The 19,633-nt window shown below is 33.9% G+C and overlaps 4 protein-coding genes across 12 annotated transcripts; 2 read left to right on the top strand and 2 right to left on the bottom strand.

The window, feature by feature from the left end:
- The first annotated feature begins 323 nt into the window (after positions 1-323).
- LOC104778086 (ubiquitin carboxyl-terminal hydrolase 6) lies at positions 324-4,981 on the top strand. Its single transcript, XM_010502453.3, has 17 exons — positions 324-463; positions 700-845; positions 975-1,010; positions 1,113-1,220; positions 1,704-1,804; positions 1,909-2,035; positions 2,395-2,454; positions 2,537-2,655; positions 3,108-3,216; positions 3,367-3,455; positions 3,644-3,713; positions 3,804-3,884; positions 3,961-4,053; positions 4,136-4,184; positions 4,364-4,483; positions 4,607-4,681; positions 4,778-4,981. Exons 1-17 carry the CDS (start codon positions 454-456, stop codon positions 4,831-4,833), a joined length of 1,449 nt encoding a protein of 482 aa, XP_010500755.1. The 5' UTR covers positions 324-453; the 3' UTR covers positions 4,834-4,981.
- A 718-nt stretch (positions 4,982-5,699) lies between these two features.
- LOC104778084 (dof zinc finger protein DOF1.7) lies at positions 5,700-6,873 on the bottom strand. Its single transcript, XM_010502452.3, has one exon. It carries the CDS (start codon positions 6,620-6,622, stop codon positions 5,963-5,965), a length of 660 nt encoding a protein of 219 aa, XP_010500754.2. The 5' UTR covers positions 6,623-6,873; the 3' UTR covers positions 5,700-5,962.
- A 1,600-nt stretch (positions 6,874-8,473) lies between these two features.
- Positions 8,474-13,058, bottom strand: LOC104778083 (serine/threonine protein phosphatase 2A 55 kDa regulatory subunit B alpha isoform). 2 transcript variants are annotated; one of them, XM_010502450.3, is made up of 14 exons: positions 12,631-13,058; positions 12,186-12,289; positions 12,007-12,102; positions 11,792-11,911; positions 11,385-11,543; positions 10,900-10,991; positions 10,580-10,698; positions 10,317-10,440; positions 9,900-10,023; positions 9,710-9,778; positions 9,534-9,625; positions 9,358-9,435; positions 9,200-9,267; positions 8,474-9,111 (listed from the first exon to the last, which is right to left on the bottom strand). In XM_010502450.3, the coding sequence occupies exons 1-14, from the start codon at positions 12,740-12,742 to the stop codon at positions 8,975-8,977; spliced, it is 1,494 nt and encodes a 497-aa protein (XP_010500752.2). In that variant the 5' UTR covers positions 12,743-13,058; the 3' UTR covers positions 8,474-8,974. The 2 variants fall into 2 exon arrangements, with proteins under 2 accessions (XP_010500752.2, XP_010500753.2); XM_010502451.3 differs by having other exon boundaries at positions 11,388-11,543.
- Positions 13,059-16,946: 3,888 nt separating this feature from the next.
- On the top strand, positions 16,947-19,516 carry LOC104778082 (cyclin-J18). Of its 8 annotated transcripts, none has more exons than XM_010502448.3 (7): positions 16,947-17,217; positions 17,527-17,626; positions 17,714-17,812; positions 18,007-18,077; positions 18,211-18,337; positions 18,442-18,480; positions 18,820-19,516. In XM_010502448.3, exons 3-7 carry the CDS (start codon positions 17,714-17,716, stop codon positions 18,991-18,993), a joined length of 510 nt encoding a protein of 169 aa, XP_010500750.1. In that variant the 5' UTR covers positions 16,947-17,217; positions 17,527-17,626; the 3' UTR covers positions 18,994-19,516. The 8 variants fall into 8 exon arrangements, with proteins under 8 accessions (XP_010500750.1, XP_087363108.1, XP_010500751.1 ...); XM_010502446.3 differs by having other exon boundaries at positions 16,980-17,217; positions 18,004-18,077; XM_087506982.1 differs by lacking the exon at positions 18,820-19,516 and having other exon boundaries at positions 18,211-18,342; positions 18,442-18,687.
- The last annotated feature ends 117 nt before the right edge of the window (positions 19,517-19,633 follow it).

Raw genomic sequence — 19,633 nt, 5'->3', positions numbered from 1 at the left:
AAAATTTACCTAGAAAATCAAAAACATATTATGAAACAGAAAAAAAATTCTAAAACATCTTATATGATGAAACAGATAAAATATATATAATATTATGTTAAATGTGTAATCTTATTTATCAGATTCATAATTTTTGCAAATATAAAATCGAAAATGGGTATATTTTAGAATTTAACCTATTTCAGTACAAAATTTTGATTATTAAATAGGTCGTCTAAATAATTTACGTAATCAGATATGCCTAAACCGCTTAATCAAAAATAAAAACAATTGAACCGGTTTGGTTAAAATTGAGGAACCGACTCCAACCCCAAACCCGACCCGTTTCAATTCGGACATATATCAGAAAGAACTTTGTAGAAAACAAAAAAAAGAGTTTCAGAAATCAAAAAAAAAATCTAAGAATCGTTGCCGTCTCCACAAGCAAGAAGCCTCTCAGTTCTCACAGCGAAGATGCCTACAGGTTCCCTTCTCTTTCGATTTCTTCGATTCTGTTAAATGTTTTATTCATCGATCTATAGTTTCCTCGAAATCGGTGTTGATGTATAGATGTACTCCTTTCGAATTTTCGTAATTAGGGTTTTTGTTTATTCTGACGAGAGTTGATTGGTGAAGTTTGTGTTATCTGCGGGGTTATGGATGATGGTTGGATTTGACCTGATTGTTTTTTAAACCTAATTTTTTTTTTATTGTTTACAGTAAGCGTGAAGTGGCAAAAGAAGGTGTTCGATGGTATCGAGATTGACATTACTCTGCCTGCTTATGTTTTCAAGGCTCAGTTGTATGATTTGACTGGAGTTCCACCTGAGCGTCAAAAGATTATGGTCAAAGGTGGTCTCTTAAAGGTGATATCTTGGTTTTCACTTTTTAGTTTTTTTTTTTTTTTTTATCACTAAGATCTGTGTTTCCGGGATTGTTGTTTCTTGATGTTGATGATGATGATGAATAACGTCTATCTCTTTTAATTTATGCAGGATGATGCAGATTGGTCTGCTATTGGAGTGAAAGATGTAAATCTCTTTTTGTTTTTCTTGCATTCATTTGGCAATTTTTTTCTCCTGAATTTATTGATTTATAATGATGTTTTTTCATTTATTTTTGATCATTTATAGGGTCAAAAGTTGATGATGATGGGAACTGCAGATGAAATAGTTAAAGCTCCTGAGAAGGCCATCGTTTTTGCTGAGGATCTACCTGAAGAAGCGCTAGCCACTAATCTGGTAATTCTTTTTTCTGCTGACTATAACTGTGTATGTGTGTGATATGACCCTTGAATATTCCCTCTCTATGGAGTTGAATGAGAAACACCTTAATAAGAGATTGTTGGAAAATCCCCAACTCCCACACACACACACACACGTTTTTCTAGCTTCTGTTTAAACTGATTGCCTTACAATCTACTGTTTCTTAGCTGTCATAGTTTCCATTTGGAACAAAGTACCTAGAGTAGAAACAATTTTACGGTATACGAACAAGCAAGCTTTATCAGTGCGCTTCATGGGTTTGGTATTTTTTGCTAACTTTACAATCCTTGGACGGGAAACTATCCATACTCATAGACTTCAAGAAAGAAAGAAAATAAAACAAGATAAGCCAAACCTCTTGCTAGCATTAAAAAAATTGGTGTCATGTTTTGTTCATATATTTGGAAAATTTGGACATCCGTCCTAACAACTAACAAACATTACAATTGATTTTTTCAGGGTTACAGTGCTGGCCTTGTCAATCTTGGCAACACGTGTTACATGAACTCCACAGTGCAGTGCTTAAAATCTGTCCCCGAGTTAAAATCTGCATTATCCAAGTCAGTTGATCTATTATCCTTCTTTGTTCCTAATAAAAACAGCCAGGAAATCAAATGTCTTTATTCAGTATTGTTATCTCATACAAACAATTTCCTCTTAATAGCTACTCACTTGCTGCACGAAGCACTGATGTCGACCAGACTTCTCACATGCTCACTGTTGCCACACGTGAGTTATTTGGTGAGCTTGATAGAAGTGTCAATGCTGTTTCGCCTACACAGTTCTGGATGGTTAGTCTCTGTCCATATGATTTGTGATTTACTTACTATCCATGGTAGCTCCTCTGGACTACTAAAATCAGAACAAAAAACAAAAAAAAAACAAAATTCCGTATCCAAAACAGTCTGTGTCCTAGACAGAATTTAAATTGTGGGTTTGAACAGAAATATATGCAAAGACTATATAAATAGGTCAACAACATTTGTCTACAGTGTCATCTATGATCAATATGCAAGCATGCGTCTGTGGGGTTGTATGGAAGCCTCATTGCTGATGTCGTTTGCTAGTTCACATCATTACTGCCCATATTTCATCAGATGATTTGGAAGTTTCTAGTTCTTGGCTCATATCCACTATGGTAATAATGCAGGTGTTACGTAAAAAATACCCTCAGTTTAGTCAGCTGCAGAATGGAATTTACATGCAACAGGTTTGTTTCTAATTACAAACTCAGTTGCATTAAGCCTTGAACCTTTCAGTTTGTGAATCCATGCTATTAAAATGTCTAACAGGATGCTGAAGAATGTTGGACACAACTGTTATACACACTTTCTCAATCTCTAAAAGCACCAACTTCCAGTGAAGATCCTGATGCTGTGAAAGCACTTTTTGGTGTCAATCTTCGGAGCAGGTATCTGTACAACATTCACATTTCAGTATCATGTCTGGCTTGTTATATGTATAGACCATTCATATAATTGGTTTTTTAGTCTTGGATCTGTAAACAATACAAATTGTGTGAACGGTCTTCATCCTGTAATTTACGACCATACACTTGCTTGGTATTCTTAATAAGCAGGCTAACAGACAAAAAGGAGGGAAATACTTGAAAAGTTTTTGTTGCAGCATTACACTTAGTCGTTTCGGTTTTCTACCTCTCAAGGATTAAACTATGTGTGCTTGAAATTGTTACAGACAATATTGTGATAGATAAGTGCATGTGTGTGGGTGTATCATTTGTTGAGGGTTTTCTTACAGGGAAATATATCAAATTTTGATTGCTGTGTTTATTCATGTCAGTACCTAAGTGGTTTCTTTCATCTTGCCTAGTAAATCTAATTGTCTTTTGTTTTTGCTCTGTAGGTTGCATTGTCAAGAAAGTGGCGAAGAAAGCTCAGAGACAGAATCTGTATATTCTCTAAAATGTCATATTTCACATGAGGTGAACCATTTGCATGAAGGATTAAAACATGTAAGCAAGTTTATAATCTTAATATGATTTTTTCTGATTTTTTTCCTGTATTTTTTCTCGGATATAGAAAAACTAGGACAATGTTTGCTTATATTCTGCTTATTATGAAAATCTTGTATTTATGGCCCCAATTCTTCTGGTTAATTGTAGGGATTGAAAGGAGAACTTGAAAAAACATCTCCTACTCTGGGCCGTACTGCTCTTTACCTCAAGGATTCACTTATAGATTCCTTGCCAAGGTGATCAGTCTCTGCTAATTGTTTGTGATTTTTATTGCACATCTCAGTTCACTGTACTCCTTTTGTGGCATGCTTTTTATCCAAGCATGTCCCAGAGAACTTAACTTCGTCAACTTACTAAGTTAGTGCAACTGCTAATCCTTTTTCCTCTGACACGGAGTTTCACTCTCTTATAATGTATCTTGAAGGTACTTGACCGTTCAGTTTGTGCGGTTCTTCTGGAAAAGGGAGACTAATCAGAAAGCAAAGATTCTCAGGGTATGTTTTCTTTCTGTTTTTGCATCTTAAGCAAAAGTCTAGATGCTATACATTCTTATGGTAATGTCTCCAACTTGTTGATCTTTGAAGAAAGTGGATTATCCGTTGGAGTTGGATATATTTGACCTTTGTTCTGAGGATCTCCGGAAGAAACTGGAAGCTCCTCGCCAGGTTTGTTCTGTCTATTGTGGTGAGCTCAATTTATCTGAACTGTTAAACCAAATCAACTGACGGCTGTGTCTTACAGAAACTTAGAGATGAGGAAGGTAAAAAGCTTGGTCTGCAAACTAGTGCTAAGAGTGGCTCAAAGGACAGCGATGTGAAAATGACTGATGCTGAGGTACAATACCTATTGGACTTGTATATATCATATATAAAGTCAAATCTTCTAAGAAGATTTGTTGCTATGTATTTGTTTGCAGGCGTCATCAAATGGTAGTGGAGAATCTTCCACAGTAAACCAACAGGAAGGTACATTAACTAAGACCCCTTTTCAACGTTTTTCTTTACTGGCTTGGAAAGAGCCGTAATTGGTTTGATGTAATACTTGGATGATTGTTTCTCCATTATTCTCATTTCAAAGCAATTAAGAATCTTGTCAGAACCTAATTGTGAAGAATTTAATTCTGGTTTGTAATGGGACTTTATAGGTGCTTCTTCTGGGAAGGAAACTCACATGACTGGAATCTATGACTTGGTCGCTGTGTTGACCCATAAGGGTAGGAGTGCAGACTCTGGCCATTATGTTGCATGGGTCAAGCAAGAGAGTGGTTAGTTCCTTTGTCTAACAAATTTCACATCTCTCTCTCTCTCTCTCTCTCTCTCTCTCTCTCTCTTACATGATCCCTCATTTTTCTTTTATCATTTACAACAACAATTCACATGGTATACAGGCAAATGGATTCAATATGATGATGACAACCCGAGCATGCAACGGGAGGAAGACATCACTAAGCTATCTGGAGGAGGTAAACACAAGAGCTTTTAATCCGCCTTTTATTTACTTTTTATGGTTCTTGCTTATTTCTAACTTGTTTCTTTACTGTGTTAAAAATAATTCACAGGTGATTGGCATATGGCGTACATCATAATGTACAAAGCCCGCTTTGTCTCCATGTAATCTCTCTCTTTTCTTTTGTTGATTTTAGTTCTTGAAACATTCAGATCATTAAGAAGCTTATGTAGACCACCTCAGAAATTGTAAGTTCTTTTAAAATGTTACAAGCTGGATTTTGTCGCTATATTATTAAGACATTTATTTTACCTTATGATGACTCTTGGTCAAGGGTGTCACATTTTTATCATCAATTCACACTACATTTATTATATCAAAAATTAATGTTGTTATAGATATCAAAATAACATCTTTGTGGTTTTATCATTACCCAATTCAGTATAAAGAAAAAAATCGATACATGTACTGTAATTGTAAGTCTGAAATTAGCCATCAAAATTGACAAAACAAGCCCCCTAATATATATAGTGGTCCATAAAATCAAGGGTGATATAAATGGAAATGGCCCATCAAAAGAGGAGTCATTGGGATGAGAGAGTCATATAGCAAATATGGTTAAGCATTGTCAAAATCAAACTAATCCCAATACATATCTGATAACAACTCATCAGTCATCATTTCAAACCATTTTTACCCAAACAAGAGCCTAAGAAGTGGACTACATTGATTGCTTAAGACTAACTTATCCATCCACTTGGACCACAAATTTGATTTTCTTTTTGACTTCTTCATTCAATTTGTTTGCTCATTCACATAAATAAAACGAGTAAGATCAGGTGTGATTGTGACTACATATATAGATTTATGATCAGAGAATTTGTATCATACATGTAAACGCATGACTTTTGTTGTATTTTTTCCTTGCGAGTTATAAAATATATGTCAACTCTTATTTAACATTATAATCTATAACACCAATAGACGTAAGCAATTAGTAATCATAAACTTTTGCCAGAAAAAAAAACTTCAGATTCACAAATATATATATATTGAAACGATATTCAATCCTCATTCAATAATTCCAATAAATATTAGTACTATTAAAATAACACTCGCTAAAGCCAAATCTTGAAGAAAAAGAAAATGGCAAAAGAAAAGTGAATAATAATTTTTCTTTTTTTTTAAAGAGGCTAAATGGACCGACATCATTTGTTGTTATATTTGACTAGGAGATGACTAAAAAATAAAAAGGTAAGACAGCTATATTAAATTTACCAAATTACCCTTCACTTCTTTAATTCCCATTCTTCTCCACTCTGTTCATAGCTAAATCAGTCCACGTGTCATCGTTACTCCTCCGTAAACCCGAACCCAAACCCAAGTCCATACCCGGAAACCAACGCGAGCCGGATTCGTAAACAAGCCCACCACCCACTTGCAAATTCGAAGCCAAGAGCGAACTGAAACTCCCACCAGTACCATTCTGATCACCAACGGGTAACCCGTATAACATCCGGGTCGGATCCATATATTGACCCGTAGTAACCCTCACTTCCTCTGGTTTTGACCCGGACCCGGACTGATGATGATCATGAGGTTTCTCAGCAGAGACGGTTTGATGATTCTTGAGGTTACTACTACTACTCGACGGTGAAGATGAAGAAGAAGAACCGGAACGTTTGTTGTTCTTGCGAGATCCGCCGCCGACGGGGATGTTACGGAGAGCGCCGCCTTTGGTCCAGTAACGGCGACAGTTTTTGCAAAAGTGACGGGGCTGTGAGAGGTTGTAGTTGTTGTAGTAACAGAACTTGGTGTTTGGTGAGTCGCAGCGAGGACACTTTAGCTGTTCTTGTTCTGGTAGTAACTCTGTTTGGCTCTGCTTAGCCGCCGCGGCTGTCGCCATCATCATCATCGACTGGTTGTAATAAGCTGCAGCTGACGTCATATCCTGCATTTTTTTTTTTCTTCCCCTTTTTTTTTTTCTTCTCTGACTTAATTACAAGAAAATGTTTTTGTTTTGGGTTGTGCACAGAGAGACCTTTAAAAAAGAGAGGAAACAACAACAACAAAAAAAAAATGGATTCTTGAATTTGGGGGAAGAAGTTGTAAGTTATAGAGAGAAGAGAGATAAAGAGTGGAGCTCTATTTGGTGGTGGGGTAACTAATAAGAGTTTTCTTCTTCTTTTATTTTATTTTTACCCACAAAATGACAATTTTTCAAAACTTTCTTGATTTTTTTTTTATATTTTTTTTTTTGGGGTGTACTATAGTAGAGACTTTTGTGTTATTGAAGATTTTCATGATTTTCTATATTTCTTGTTGTTGACCTCTGTGTTTTTTTTATTTGCTTCTTTGTGGTGACAGCAGCCGACCTTTGTGTTTCTCTATTTTGTAAGTTTGCTATTAATTTTCTACTTTGTTTTTCAAAAGTCATGGTTTTGTTGATTTTTAATAACCTTTTTTTTTCTCTTGCGTAATTTTGTTTTATATATAACATTTTAAAATAAATTTTAAAAATTTTCAATATAATTTAAATACTTTGTTATGTTTTTTTATGGATACAATAACTTTTCAAAAAATATATAAAACCAAAGCGAACTTTCTTAGAAATTTCCTTCAATAGTTTTCTTTGACAAGATTCGACGCGTTGAACTTTACCATTGACCTGTTGACTTAACTAATACTATCGTAGAGTTTTGTTCCCTTGACTTATAACTTTTATCATTTTTATTTCATTCGTAGTCCACAAGAAAATAAACTTATACTAGTTGAACTTGAAACCTAATAGTCGAGCTCAAATTCTAATAGTATATGTTCAAGGCAATCGAACTGTCTGTCATATTATGCTTTTTAGCTTTGAGCCATGAATGTTCAAAGAGCTACATAAATTTCATCTAAAAAACTTCCAAGTTAGGTTCACCTGATAACTTTCGGTATGTTGTTAAGTACTCAGAATATGAAAATCTGACTCCAATTTTGAGGCCTTTTGATTTTAAAATTAGTGATTTCGAGTTATGTTCAAAACGTTATTCGTTTGATTAAAATAGATTTGTTAAACGTTAATTATTAATAGGGTTAAACATAAAGTTTTTGTAATTTGATAGAAACAGGTAAGTTTAGAGACTTTTTGATTTGTCCCAAATTTTAAATCAACTAGGGCACGCACAAACTCAAGAGCTATGATGCTCTCTGACCCACTAAGGCTTCCGAATTAGCAGACAAAAAAACATGTAAAAGATAGCGTACGTAGCAAGCAAAGTCTTATTATTTCGTTGGATCATGAAAAAGGAATAATCTATACTAATAAAAAAAAAGGCATCATTACACTTGGAACCCCACCATGGAACATTGAATCAGCACCGTCAGTTTTTTTTGTACATGCTATCGTGAATACATTGAACCGTGAGACACCACACACAAGTGTCGAAACCAGGTTTGACGATCGCCTTACGCTGCCGACTTCCGTTATCACTGATCGTTTTTGTGCGGGCTACCATTTGTGGCTCTCTAGGACGACAAATGGATGGCTCAGGTTACTTAAGTCTTAGCCACAAGAGACAGTTTTCACAATGACGCGTATTGACCTTATTCGTTTTTGTTTATAATTCGTTTCGATATCGGAGGTCCTAATTCACAAGGAAATTCAGTAAACATGCATAAACAAGGCAGCAAACACTTTCTGTTAAATCTTAATAACCTTGTTTGGTGAAATAAATAATCCTTTATTAAATCCAAATAAATAATAACAAAATAACTAAATGAAAATGAAATGGCCAAATAACTAAATACGTAAGAAGAACATGTATATGTAAATGAAATGTATTATTTTAACAAGTCAAGAAAATCGAAACAAGTTTAACAAAAGAATCAATAAAACAATGATTACACAAAGAGCCAGAAAAGATTATAATAAAATCTAAACTATATCCATCCAAAAGTCATATGGGATTAGCTTTTACTAAAATCACGATTTCTTCCAATCGGATTTTCATGTTTTTTTTTTCTTGGCCTGTAAAGTAGTTTCCAAGTGCACAAGGTAAAATTCTACACTTTAAAAAAAAAAAAAAAATGAGAAAGAGAATGATTGGTTTTTCACTGCTCGCCTTTTCCATGCCTTTCTCCTAGAAGTCCATGATGGTGATTACAGAGCTTACGTGATCATAAGACCAGGTCATGATGATGATGAAGATGATCTTAGGTGTATATAGCATTAGCAATCCCTATCAACCACCATAAGGAACCAAGAAAAACAGAGTCTAGAGCAAGGAAATGCGCCTTTTTGCTTCTTTTTTTGCTGAGTATGTAGTTAGGCATAGTACATGTACAAGCTATTTGCAGCGGCACAAGCAATTGAGTTCTCATTCGGATGCCAAGCAAGATGCAGCAGCTTTGTTGCGTAATCAAGAGCATTGCTATTTCCATCAACTCCAGGACTCTCTGATCCTGTTTTACCATTTCATTATTGACTGATTGGATGCCAAATTCTTAAAGGGTATAATGCTCAAATGAGAGAGGAGACAGACAGACTAACCTCTACTTATAACCCGCGTTATACTGCTTAGTGCGGTGGATGGCCTCGAGGGAATTGGGACATGTCTCCTATGATAAACCACAACACAAATTCCATTTGCATCAACATTGAGAAGAAACAAAAGAGCACACTACTCTTAATGGCCTTACTAGGTTTACCTCATTGGGTTTCTGCTTGCTTCTAAGGTTGCAGTCTCAGTACTTCCCGGGGAAACACCAAACACACGGAACAGATTGCTGGAAAGAGTACGAATGCGAAGGAATGATTATACAGGAAAATAATTGTTATTTGAGAATGCGAATATATAAAAACTGCTCAGCGTTTTGGGGCATACCTGTAAGAACCTGTAGCTGCTCGTAATCCATTGCCACTTATACAACACTCGAACTTGTCAAAGATGGAATCATTTTCATATAAATCACAGAGCTGAAAATGGCCACAGGAAAAGGAGTACCAATCAGCTATGCATAACTTCTCAAAAACAATTCTCTCGAAGTATAGGAAACTGACCTTTGGTTTCAAATATTCATGAACCTGTAAAGTTGCTACTGGACCCGAGTCCATGTTGATGTCCCATAACTGACATGCAAAACATAACCAAGAGGTCAATTTACCTTACACAAACAATTACAAACCAGCCACTAATTGACTTCAATGTTATATCATATCTAAAGCTAATGGAAACAATGAAAGTATGGACCTTAAGTGTCATGTAGTCACGGCTAAGTAGATATCTTCCTTCTTTGGCAAATTTGATGTCTGAGACTGAAGCAATTATCTCAGTGAAGAACGATTTAGGACCTGCTGCCTCTGGTTCCTCAAACCTGCAGAAATAGTAACGTTAGCCTCTGCTGCTACCGCAGGTTATCAAATCCTAGAAGAAAGTGTGCTGTCATTTATTTGCTTTCATACAGCTTTATCTTCCTCAATTATAATCGAATATTTTACAGCATTACGCTAGAAACTTATCTCTCAAGTTGGAATGAGATGAATTTTTCCAAAGAAAGGTAAGAGAGATAATTGAACAATGATGAAGTAAATAAGTAATGAAGATGATTATCAAAATTTACGCTGGACTACAAAGAAACTTAATAGAATTTCCAGCCTCAGGACTTACAATTTGGAATGTGAATCACATAAAGCTGATTGGCGCAGATCAATCAGGCGAATTGAACCTTTCGAACTGCTATAGGCTAACATATTGCAATGGGTAGGATGAAATTCTGCTGATGTGATAACCTCTGCAAGAAGAAATACAATAGCAATTACGGAGAATATAGCATCCAATTGGTTGATATATGTGTATCGTATACGTCAAAGTCGATCACCATAACATGCAGACAACATACGGGATAGAAAGAACAGTAGACCACTGCTTACCAGATAGATCTTCCATTTTTGCAGGCTTGACATCAACAATATTGAAACTTTGATTGTTGATCTCCATATTCCAAAGATTGATTCGCAAATCATCAGCAGATATAAATGTTTCGCCGTCACTAATTTGAGAGAACAAATACTATTAGAAGCAGAACATTATCCATTGAAGTGTCGATCAAAAGCTAACATCAGCGAGGTAGCAGTTTGAATAGAAAGACGAAGAAATGGATTGATTATCCACAACGGCAATGGTTCATCAGACGACTTATAGTGACTGTAAGAAAGAAGGTAGTTGAATACCAAATGGGTGAATCACCTACCTATTATTTGAGATTGAATTGATGTGATAATCATGAGCATGAGCATACACTTTTCGACATCTAGCAACAGGGCTCGACTCATGGCTAGTTACCTGTATATTTCAAACGAATTATTAGTCTACAAGTGAGTAATACCAAGTAATTTTGACTTCAGAATTAATTCTTAATCAGTGGTAGAGAAGGTCATGTAACTAGAGACTAGTACTAAAAACACAAGTCGAGCACCAATGAACAGTAAACTGGAGCAAATTGTATAATTCTGCCGGGCGCATATACTACATGATATGCTCCATGTTATTTCGAATCAACTGGCACGAAGGGAAAACCCTGCATGTGAGTTTTCGTAATCATCCAGAAAAAGGTTAGTACATTGATTGGCTCTACGATGCAGGTCTTCCTTGAGTTCGTGTTGAAACTAGCATGCTTAAAAACATTTAAGAAGCGACAAACAAAAAATAAAGAAAACAAATTGTTCGGAGTACAACTACCACTGGTAACCGCAGAGAAGAGATGCCTCCTGGTGAGCTGTTCACTTCAGGTACTCCTCCATTCACAAAGCATGGGCTTGCAACGGTTCCATTTCCTACAGTTCTTGAAGGATCTGATTTCATATCACAAATTTTCTTGATCTTCTTGTCTTGAACCTATTAAAAACTCTCACATAAGAAAAAATGGAAAGAACCACATCTACATACTCATCTCAACAGGTTATTAACAGAACAATTAAAGGTGTAGAACAATCTAGAAACAATAAGCAACCAACAAACAATGTCAACGCCCAGAGAGTTCAGATATCAACATTCTCGAGATTACCCATGAAGCAAACACAAAGTTGCTACCTTAACAGTATGTCATTCAGAGGGCCAATAAATGATATAGAGGTAATTTTCACCTTCCAAAACTTGATGGTCTTATCATTCGTCGAGAGGAGAAAAAGAGCTCCATTGGCTGTTTGACACCATCTAATTTTGTTAATTTTCTCCTCTATCTCCAAACTCTTGAGGTAATCAAACTGGTAGACAAAGAAACAAACATTTGAATAGACAGAAAATAAACGGTATAACACAAATCGCGAGTAAGAAAACAGAGTGAATCAATCGAAAATACCTCAGGGTCATGACTCTGAAATTCTGTTTTATAACGGAACTCTGGATGCCTCAGTGGATAATCAGTTTCTTCAAGATCCCTTCTGGTTCCACTGCTCTGTAATCGATACCATGCAACAACAACATAACCAAATGTCCAATATTTATGCAAATCACTTGGGAAGGCAAAAGTGGACATACATTATTGGCATCGGTTCTCTCGAAAAGAACAACACGTCCTCCACGGTCACCAGTAGCAAGATGGTCACCAGAATTATCAAATTCAATCGCTGAGATTATATCAACTGCAGAGGAAACAACACCAGCTACAAAGTTTATTTAAGAATTTCAACTAATAACATCGATTCAACAAAATGCAATCTAAAAGCCTATAGCTTTCAAGTTACCCATAAACAGATACAAAGTTGAACCCCCAAAAATAAAATAAAAATCAAAACTTTACAATGATTGAAAACGTAATTAACGAACACAAACAGATCTACAAATCCAGATTACAAACAAAAACATCGAATTAGAGAGAGAGAGAGAGAGAGAGAGAGAGGTTAGATCGAATAGTATAAAGCTAAATACATGTGATGTGTATGTAATCAAAGCAACACAAGTCAACCCCCCTGAGATATCTAACCTTCTTGAACTTCTTCACCAGCGCTTCGTTCACCGAAGACCTGAGAGAATCTCCATTCCAAAGGCAGAGATGGGTCTGCCGAAGCTGCGACGACCTCATCACCACCGTTCATTCCCTCTCTCTTCTCTCTCTATCTCTCTCTTTATCTCTTTATCTCTTTATCTCTATTCTCCGATTCACACTCACTCCCTCGGGATGTAATCTAATGAATTAGGCGGATCGTGGAATCAGAGATTCCGATTTGGCGGGAGTCGAATCCGATTGAGCTGTCTCTCTATCTCTCTCGCCGATAGATTGAAGCAAATCGAAATCGATCAAGGGAGAAGAAGAAGAGAGTATCAGATGATTCCCAGATTTCGACAAACAAATAAAATCACACTCTGTCGTGTCTCTTTTTTTATTTATTATTAAATAAATTATAAAATGTTAAATTTTATTGTTATTTTTATCCTTATGAAGTTATAATTTATCTATTTTGGTTTTATTACTTTGTTTATGAAAATTAGTTCAGAGTTTTGAAAATGGAAACAAATATATATTATACTAATTATAACAATTCTTAACATTTGTGACAAAAAGAAATCACATTTATTTCCAAAATATCTGTCATACAAATATATTTCTTTCTCTTTTTCTACACAGTGTTGAAAATTACTGGAGGTAGGTTTTTTTGTTTTTCACTTTTAGTTTTTTTTTTTTTTTAAAGATAAAGATATATGTTCTAGACAATATCTGAACTTTTTTGACATCTTCTCTCTATCCACTTAACTTAGATCAGTGAGCAAAATATATTTTCATATGACAGTATTATTATTATTTTTTTAATGGCATCAGTATGATTTTCACACTTGTTTGATGTATGATGTATAGACAAAAGTGAGATTTATATCATGTCAAAGACTCTGGACTCTATAAATTGTTTTGATTTTAAATATAACTATTAAAATTATAAATAGTCGATTTATTATAAAATATATGTAGTAGATTAAATGGTCTTTTGGATAATGTCACAAGGGATGGAAAAAAAAACCGTTTTTATTTTCGGTGAAAACAGAAATATTTTGCACTTTTCTTACTACAGTACGCTATACTTTGATTGATATAGCTCAACACAAAATTGTGAACTCAAGCTCGGGACGCGACCGACCATAAAGTCACTACCCGAGAAACGATGGTGTAATTAATATATCAAGTTAGAATGATCACTAGTTAGCTAATAAACATCTTCTTCTATGTCTCACTTTACCAGCTATGGAGATTGATGCTCCATTTTAATTATATGGAAAGTGTTACTATATCTTTACTTAATCTCTGCGAGCTAAGTGTTCTTGAGAATACAAGTGTGATACTGCAAAGACACGTTTTCCTAAACTTCTCCCTATAGACTTTATTATAGCTTATGGATTTACACTGAAACTTCATTAACTCATATTTGCCTGCTTTTACATGCGCGGAGGGCTTCTACACTTTTCGCTCTTGTACGTATTAACACAGAACAAACAAACATAGATGATAGATCTTTCGCCCTCCAGTCCACACCCACTTGGAACAACTTACTTTGTAGATTACGGAGACTAACTGTAACATTACTTGTTGTAAGGACTGTCAAAGAGATCAGTATCTATTATCAATTTTGAACTATGATGTTTAATTTACTTTAATTGGTCTTAATAATAGTGGTGGTTCGTCAGCCCAGAGTTTGTTGATGGTAAGTTATACGATTAGGTGCCTTATGGCTCTTGCATATATTATGAAGAGTGCATAGAATTTTGTTAAATAAAAGAGAATTGAGAAGATAACATGTTTTACATTTATAAAAGGTCAAACAAGGTTTTCGCAAAAAGTTTTCTACTTACATTAGAAAAAGAAAAAAGGAGATAATATCAAGAATCAAGATTGAAATATATAACCTGTCTAATGAAAATGTTCTTGTGCAGACTCAATTGATATCGTCATGTTTCTCTTTGCTTTCGTCCATATTCTCTGATTAGTACAATGGCATGATTCATAAGAGCAAATAACTCAATTTTACAAGTAATGAAACTAAACAATGCAAACACACATATAAAAATTATGAGAGGACTTCAAAAGTTTTACTATGGATGAAACCTGAAAAAGTCGGAACTTTTTTGCGAACCTGTGGAAATCAACCAAAAACTTTTTTGTTGTAGAGTGTAGACAATTGAATTGACGATTCTGACCTTCACCAACAACACCCAATTTTCTAGATAGAGTTAGGCTTTGGAGACAGACACAAGTGGAGAGAGAGACATATTCCAATCTTATTTTTGCATGTTTTGTAAGAAACATTTTTCGATAGGAAATTACGAAATCTTACACAATATTCAACACATTTGTTTAAAGTATACTAAAACGGTCATTTGCTTGATTGAATCCAAAGTAAGAAAAAAAAAAAAACATCACACATAAGCTTGAAGCGTATCTTACCGAACCCAACGTGTAAGCATGCGTCTCGATTCTTGCCATTTGCTTGATTGAATGAATCCCTTCTTTTGTTTTTTGAGAAATTTATAAAACACCATTTTTACATTAAATAGACTTGTACTATGAAAATAATTCTTAAGATTAGTTTTTATCCTAGCTTTGTTTAAGAAAACTTCATATCTTTGATCTATATATAGAATACTGTATAGCAGTCTATTGTTTGTTCTGTCCAAAAGAAAGAAAAGACTATTCTTTCATATTTTCAAACTATTATTTGACAATATATGCATCGTTTCTGCACCATACAGTAAAACATCTATAAAATTAATAATATTGGGACCAGGAAAATTTATTAATTAATAGAGGTTTTAATTTTTCGATAAATTAATAATTATTAATTTATAGAGAGACTTTCCTAATTTGGTAAAAAAAAATTAAAAATAAGATTTAATGGTTATAACTAATATTTTTATAAAATCAATTACAATGAAAATAACAATTATCATGTTTTGACGATAGCACTCAAAGATTTTTATACAGTAAAAATATCAAAAATGAACTCTTATAAAAATTAATGAGTCGATATATACATATATTTAGATAATTCTATATAATTATTAATTTATATTATTGATGGGACTATATATTTACAAAGGATTTTCAAAATTTTTATTATTTTATTATATTATCGAATAGTGTCCAAAATTACACTAGTTCCAACTTGGAACCGGAGAAATTTATTAATTTATAGAAATTATTAATTTACCGAGTATTAATTTATAGAGGTTCTATTGTACTATATCATCATCGAGTCTCCAAATTTTGTGTGCGCGCACAACCTTTACTTATTGGAACTAAATTACGAAATTATACTTATTAACAAAATAACACCAAGAGTCAACTTGTTTTTGTAAGGTTAGTATAGAATTTCAATATCGAAATCTAATTTGTTGTAAAATGTCAAACCGAAACTTTTGAGGCATTTTGAAAAAATCTACAAATTTTGAGACCCTGCCAAAAAAAAAATTAAGAAACAAGGCAATAAGTATAGAGAAGTCACACTATTGAGATAATCTCATCCCAATATATATATATATATATATATATATATATTGCATCAAGTTTACAAAATACTTAGAGAATGTGTTGCGGATCTCACGATTAATGAACTTGAGAGAGGTAGCTAGGTGGTTGTAAATGATACATATTCCTTTTGCTTCCATGTGTGATAGATATTGTTGCTTGCGTTGCTATCAGAACGAGACTTAGTATAAACCGGTCAGAGTACATGATTATTATCCATGATTTTGCCGTCTTGCTTGGTGATACATAGTAGCATTTGTTCTTCATAGGGGATAGTAGTAGCATTTACGTGATCATTTAAAAGTTTATCGAATTGTTACGCAATAAATGATTCATGTCGAAAATAATTAAACCATGTCGCCATTTGTCACTATCCATAAGATTTGTCTATATAGGAGACTATAAAAGTTTTAACATCGCTTTCACAGAAATAAATAAAATATGAGTCATTTCTTTAATATTATGGGTCGTAAAAAAAACTACTATAAGCATATATATGTGTGGTCAAAGGTCAATCATCTTCCAACAATAATAAAAACTCAAATATGAAAACTCATTCACAAACAAATCAACACAAAGGAAATGTGAATAAGAAAGGATTGAGTTTGGTGAAAGCTATTGTGTCCATTGATTTTGAAGAAATATGTATTAATGTTTTATTCTTACTACAAAAATATGATAAATGAGGTGGGGTTGGTGAAGAAGATTTATATTTTTTATTTATCGTAAAAAAAAATAAAATAAAAAAATTTCCAATTTACATGGACTAAACTGCTTAGACCTTTCCCATCGGGGGATGTTAGTGGGGTTTTTAGGTTTTTGTAGGGAAAAAATAAATCAAAAGAAAAGAAAAAAGAGAAGAGACTCTTTAATATAGCAGACTGAAATCGATTATAAGAGACGCTATGTGGCCATGTTTGGTTGGCTAATAGAATAAAACAAAAGGGATTTTTTTTTTTTGATCTGATTTTGGTGATGAAAGCAACTCGAACTTCTTCCGATAGTTAAATAATCAGCGCTATCTCTCTTCTTCGATCGATTTCGTCCCTTTGTTGTCAGGTATTACGATTTTTTCACTCCTCCGACGAATCCTGATTTTAGTGATTTCGATTTTGTTTAGGGTTTTAATTGTGGAATTCAGTAATCAAAATCGGTGAAATTGCTCGTTTCCTTTGCTTCTGATTGGATTAGTTTCGTATCAGATACTGTAGATTTGGAGTATCTGACTGCCTTATTGATACTCGTTTCACTAGTAGGTTTATGTGCTTTTAGATTAGTTCTTGTTTGATGGATTTTGGATTTTGGTGAAAAATTTAGGAATTATGTCATGTTTTGTGATTCTTCTATCTGGATACTTGGGTTTATTAGGTTCTTACAGAGAAAGAAAGCTGAACACTGGCTATTGCAACCTCTGACTGAAATCAATTTGCAGCTGTTTGTGTTAGTCTCCATTTGGATCTCATGCAAAGTGGGTTTTTACTTTTGATATAGTCTTTTTGTGTTGTGTTCTTCTCTTATATTGTGTACCTAGAACTGAATTGGTTTGCTTCTGTAGATGCATTGTGCTCGGGGTTTATCGGTTCATAGTCTGAAATCCTTTGGGGATAAAGTGATTACAGAGCAACTCTTCATGGTTCGGGATTTTTTGGATGCGGTAAGCTGCTCTTGAAACTGTGAATGACATTTGTTTGATGCTTTGGTTTTTGTATTGAGTTATGAGTTTCTTTTGGAGGAACTAGTTTTTCTGAAGGTAACCATCCTACATTTGGGGGGATATGTTGTTTACGCTATAGAAACCGAGCTTACTCGAACTTATTATCTGTCTTTCTCATTGTACATGAGAAGCAGGTTTTGAAATTTGACATTGGCACTCTAAATATAGCTTATACCCTGCTTGAAGACCTTTTCATTCAGTTCAAGTAAGTTGTTTTATCCTTATCAAGTATCTAAACCCTTAAAGCTCATGCTTTAAACTAACATAAATTGAACGATACCGTCTTGGTCCATGTTTTTATTATTATCTAACTCCTAAACCATACTTTCTTCTAATAGAGAAGTTGCAAAGGTTGGGGAACTTTTGAACTTTGAAGCATGTATGGACATGATGGATCTTCTTTACGAGATAGAGGAGACATCCCTTCTTTATCAATCTTCAACATCTTTAGCTGCTTCCATTTTGGTAATGTAATTGCTCTCCATTAAGCCTCTGTTTGAATAGACCTCAAAAACCAAATTACCTCATGTTCTTCTCTTGACCACATGTGTCTTCTTACATAATCACAGTGCCAAAACAACAGTATGACTTCCCTATCCTCCCTTAGGGTAAGCATTCATACTCCTGCTCTTTCCATCAAAATTTGGTTAGATTAACAATTATCAAAGATAGATTTAGATTAATCAAGTCATCAGATGTTGAATTAGTTATGAATTGCACTTCTATTGTAATATGTATTAATGTTTTTATTATGTTTTGTATGTTTCAAAATTAATTAAATGCAATATTTTCTATTTTATATTTCAAAATAAAAATATTTTCAAAATTAAAAGACCCAATATTTTTAACTAAAAGATCATGGGTTTTTATATTCAAAATTTCTACAATTAATTCATAAAAAAATTAACAACTCCCTTATAAAAGACTACTGATAATTATGGTCTTAGGTTATATCGTCGTCAACATGGGCCCACTCTTCCACCCGAAAGCCCAATCAAAAAATATCTCACTATCTTCACCAACCCACTCCTCTGTTTCACCAAACCCATTTCCTTTATTTCCAAAGTCCCACCCCTCGTATTTCTCAACCTTTCCGTTTTTTAACCCATAAGTTTCATTAGTCATTTACACATCCAAATTTTGTTTGACTGATCGATCTTCAAATTCGAAGAACCCAATGGTTTTAGTTTTTCATGTACTGGATGTTGTTGATGGCCAAACAGTGTGGTTGGTAGCTTGGTAAAATATATATATGTGATATGTGTCTTCTATTAATATGGAACCAAAATAGACCAAATCAACAAATGTAGACATTATTAAAGTTCATATACCCCATAAATGGCAAATATCTATATATATAACTTTTGGCTATGCCTTTTTCCTAAAATTATGGACTTTTTTTTTTCTTATCTGTTAAAATTATTATACACAATGGACATTTGTTGTTTTGGTCTACATTTGTTGTTTTGGTCTACATTTGTTGTTTGTTTTTAGCAAATAACACGTTTTTAATCCTTGACGTCTCATTCTACATGATATTACGATATTTATTTAATACCATACATTTATTTATAGGTTATACTTTTTCCATCATATGTTTTTGAAAAGAAAAAAAAATTCCTAAATTATACTATATACATTTATCGTGCAGATTACAGAACATAAAATGTTTTTTAAATAAAATTTAAAGGGAAAAAAAATTTAAATTGATAATCCCAGTGATATTTTTTCATTAATTCCGCTACAATAATAATTTACCAC

This window comes from Camelina sativa, chromosome 3 (genome assembly GCF_030686135.1).
Source record: "Camelina sativa cultivar CO46 ecotype springtype chromosome 3, ASM3068613v1".
NCBI classification, from domain to species: Eukaryota; Viridiplantae; Streptophyta; class Magnoliopsida; order Brassicales; family Brassicaceae; genus Camelina; species Camelina sativa.
Note: the sequence above shows the minus strand (reverse complement) of the source record. Positions and strands in the feature narration are given on the sequence as shown.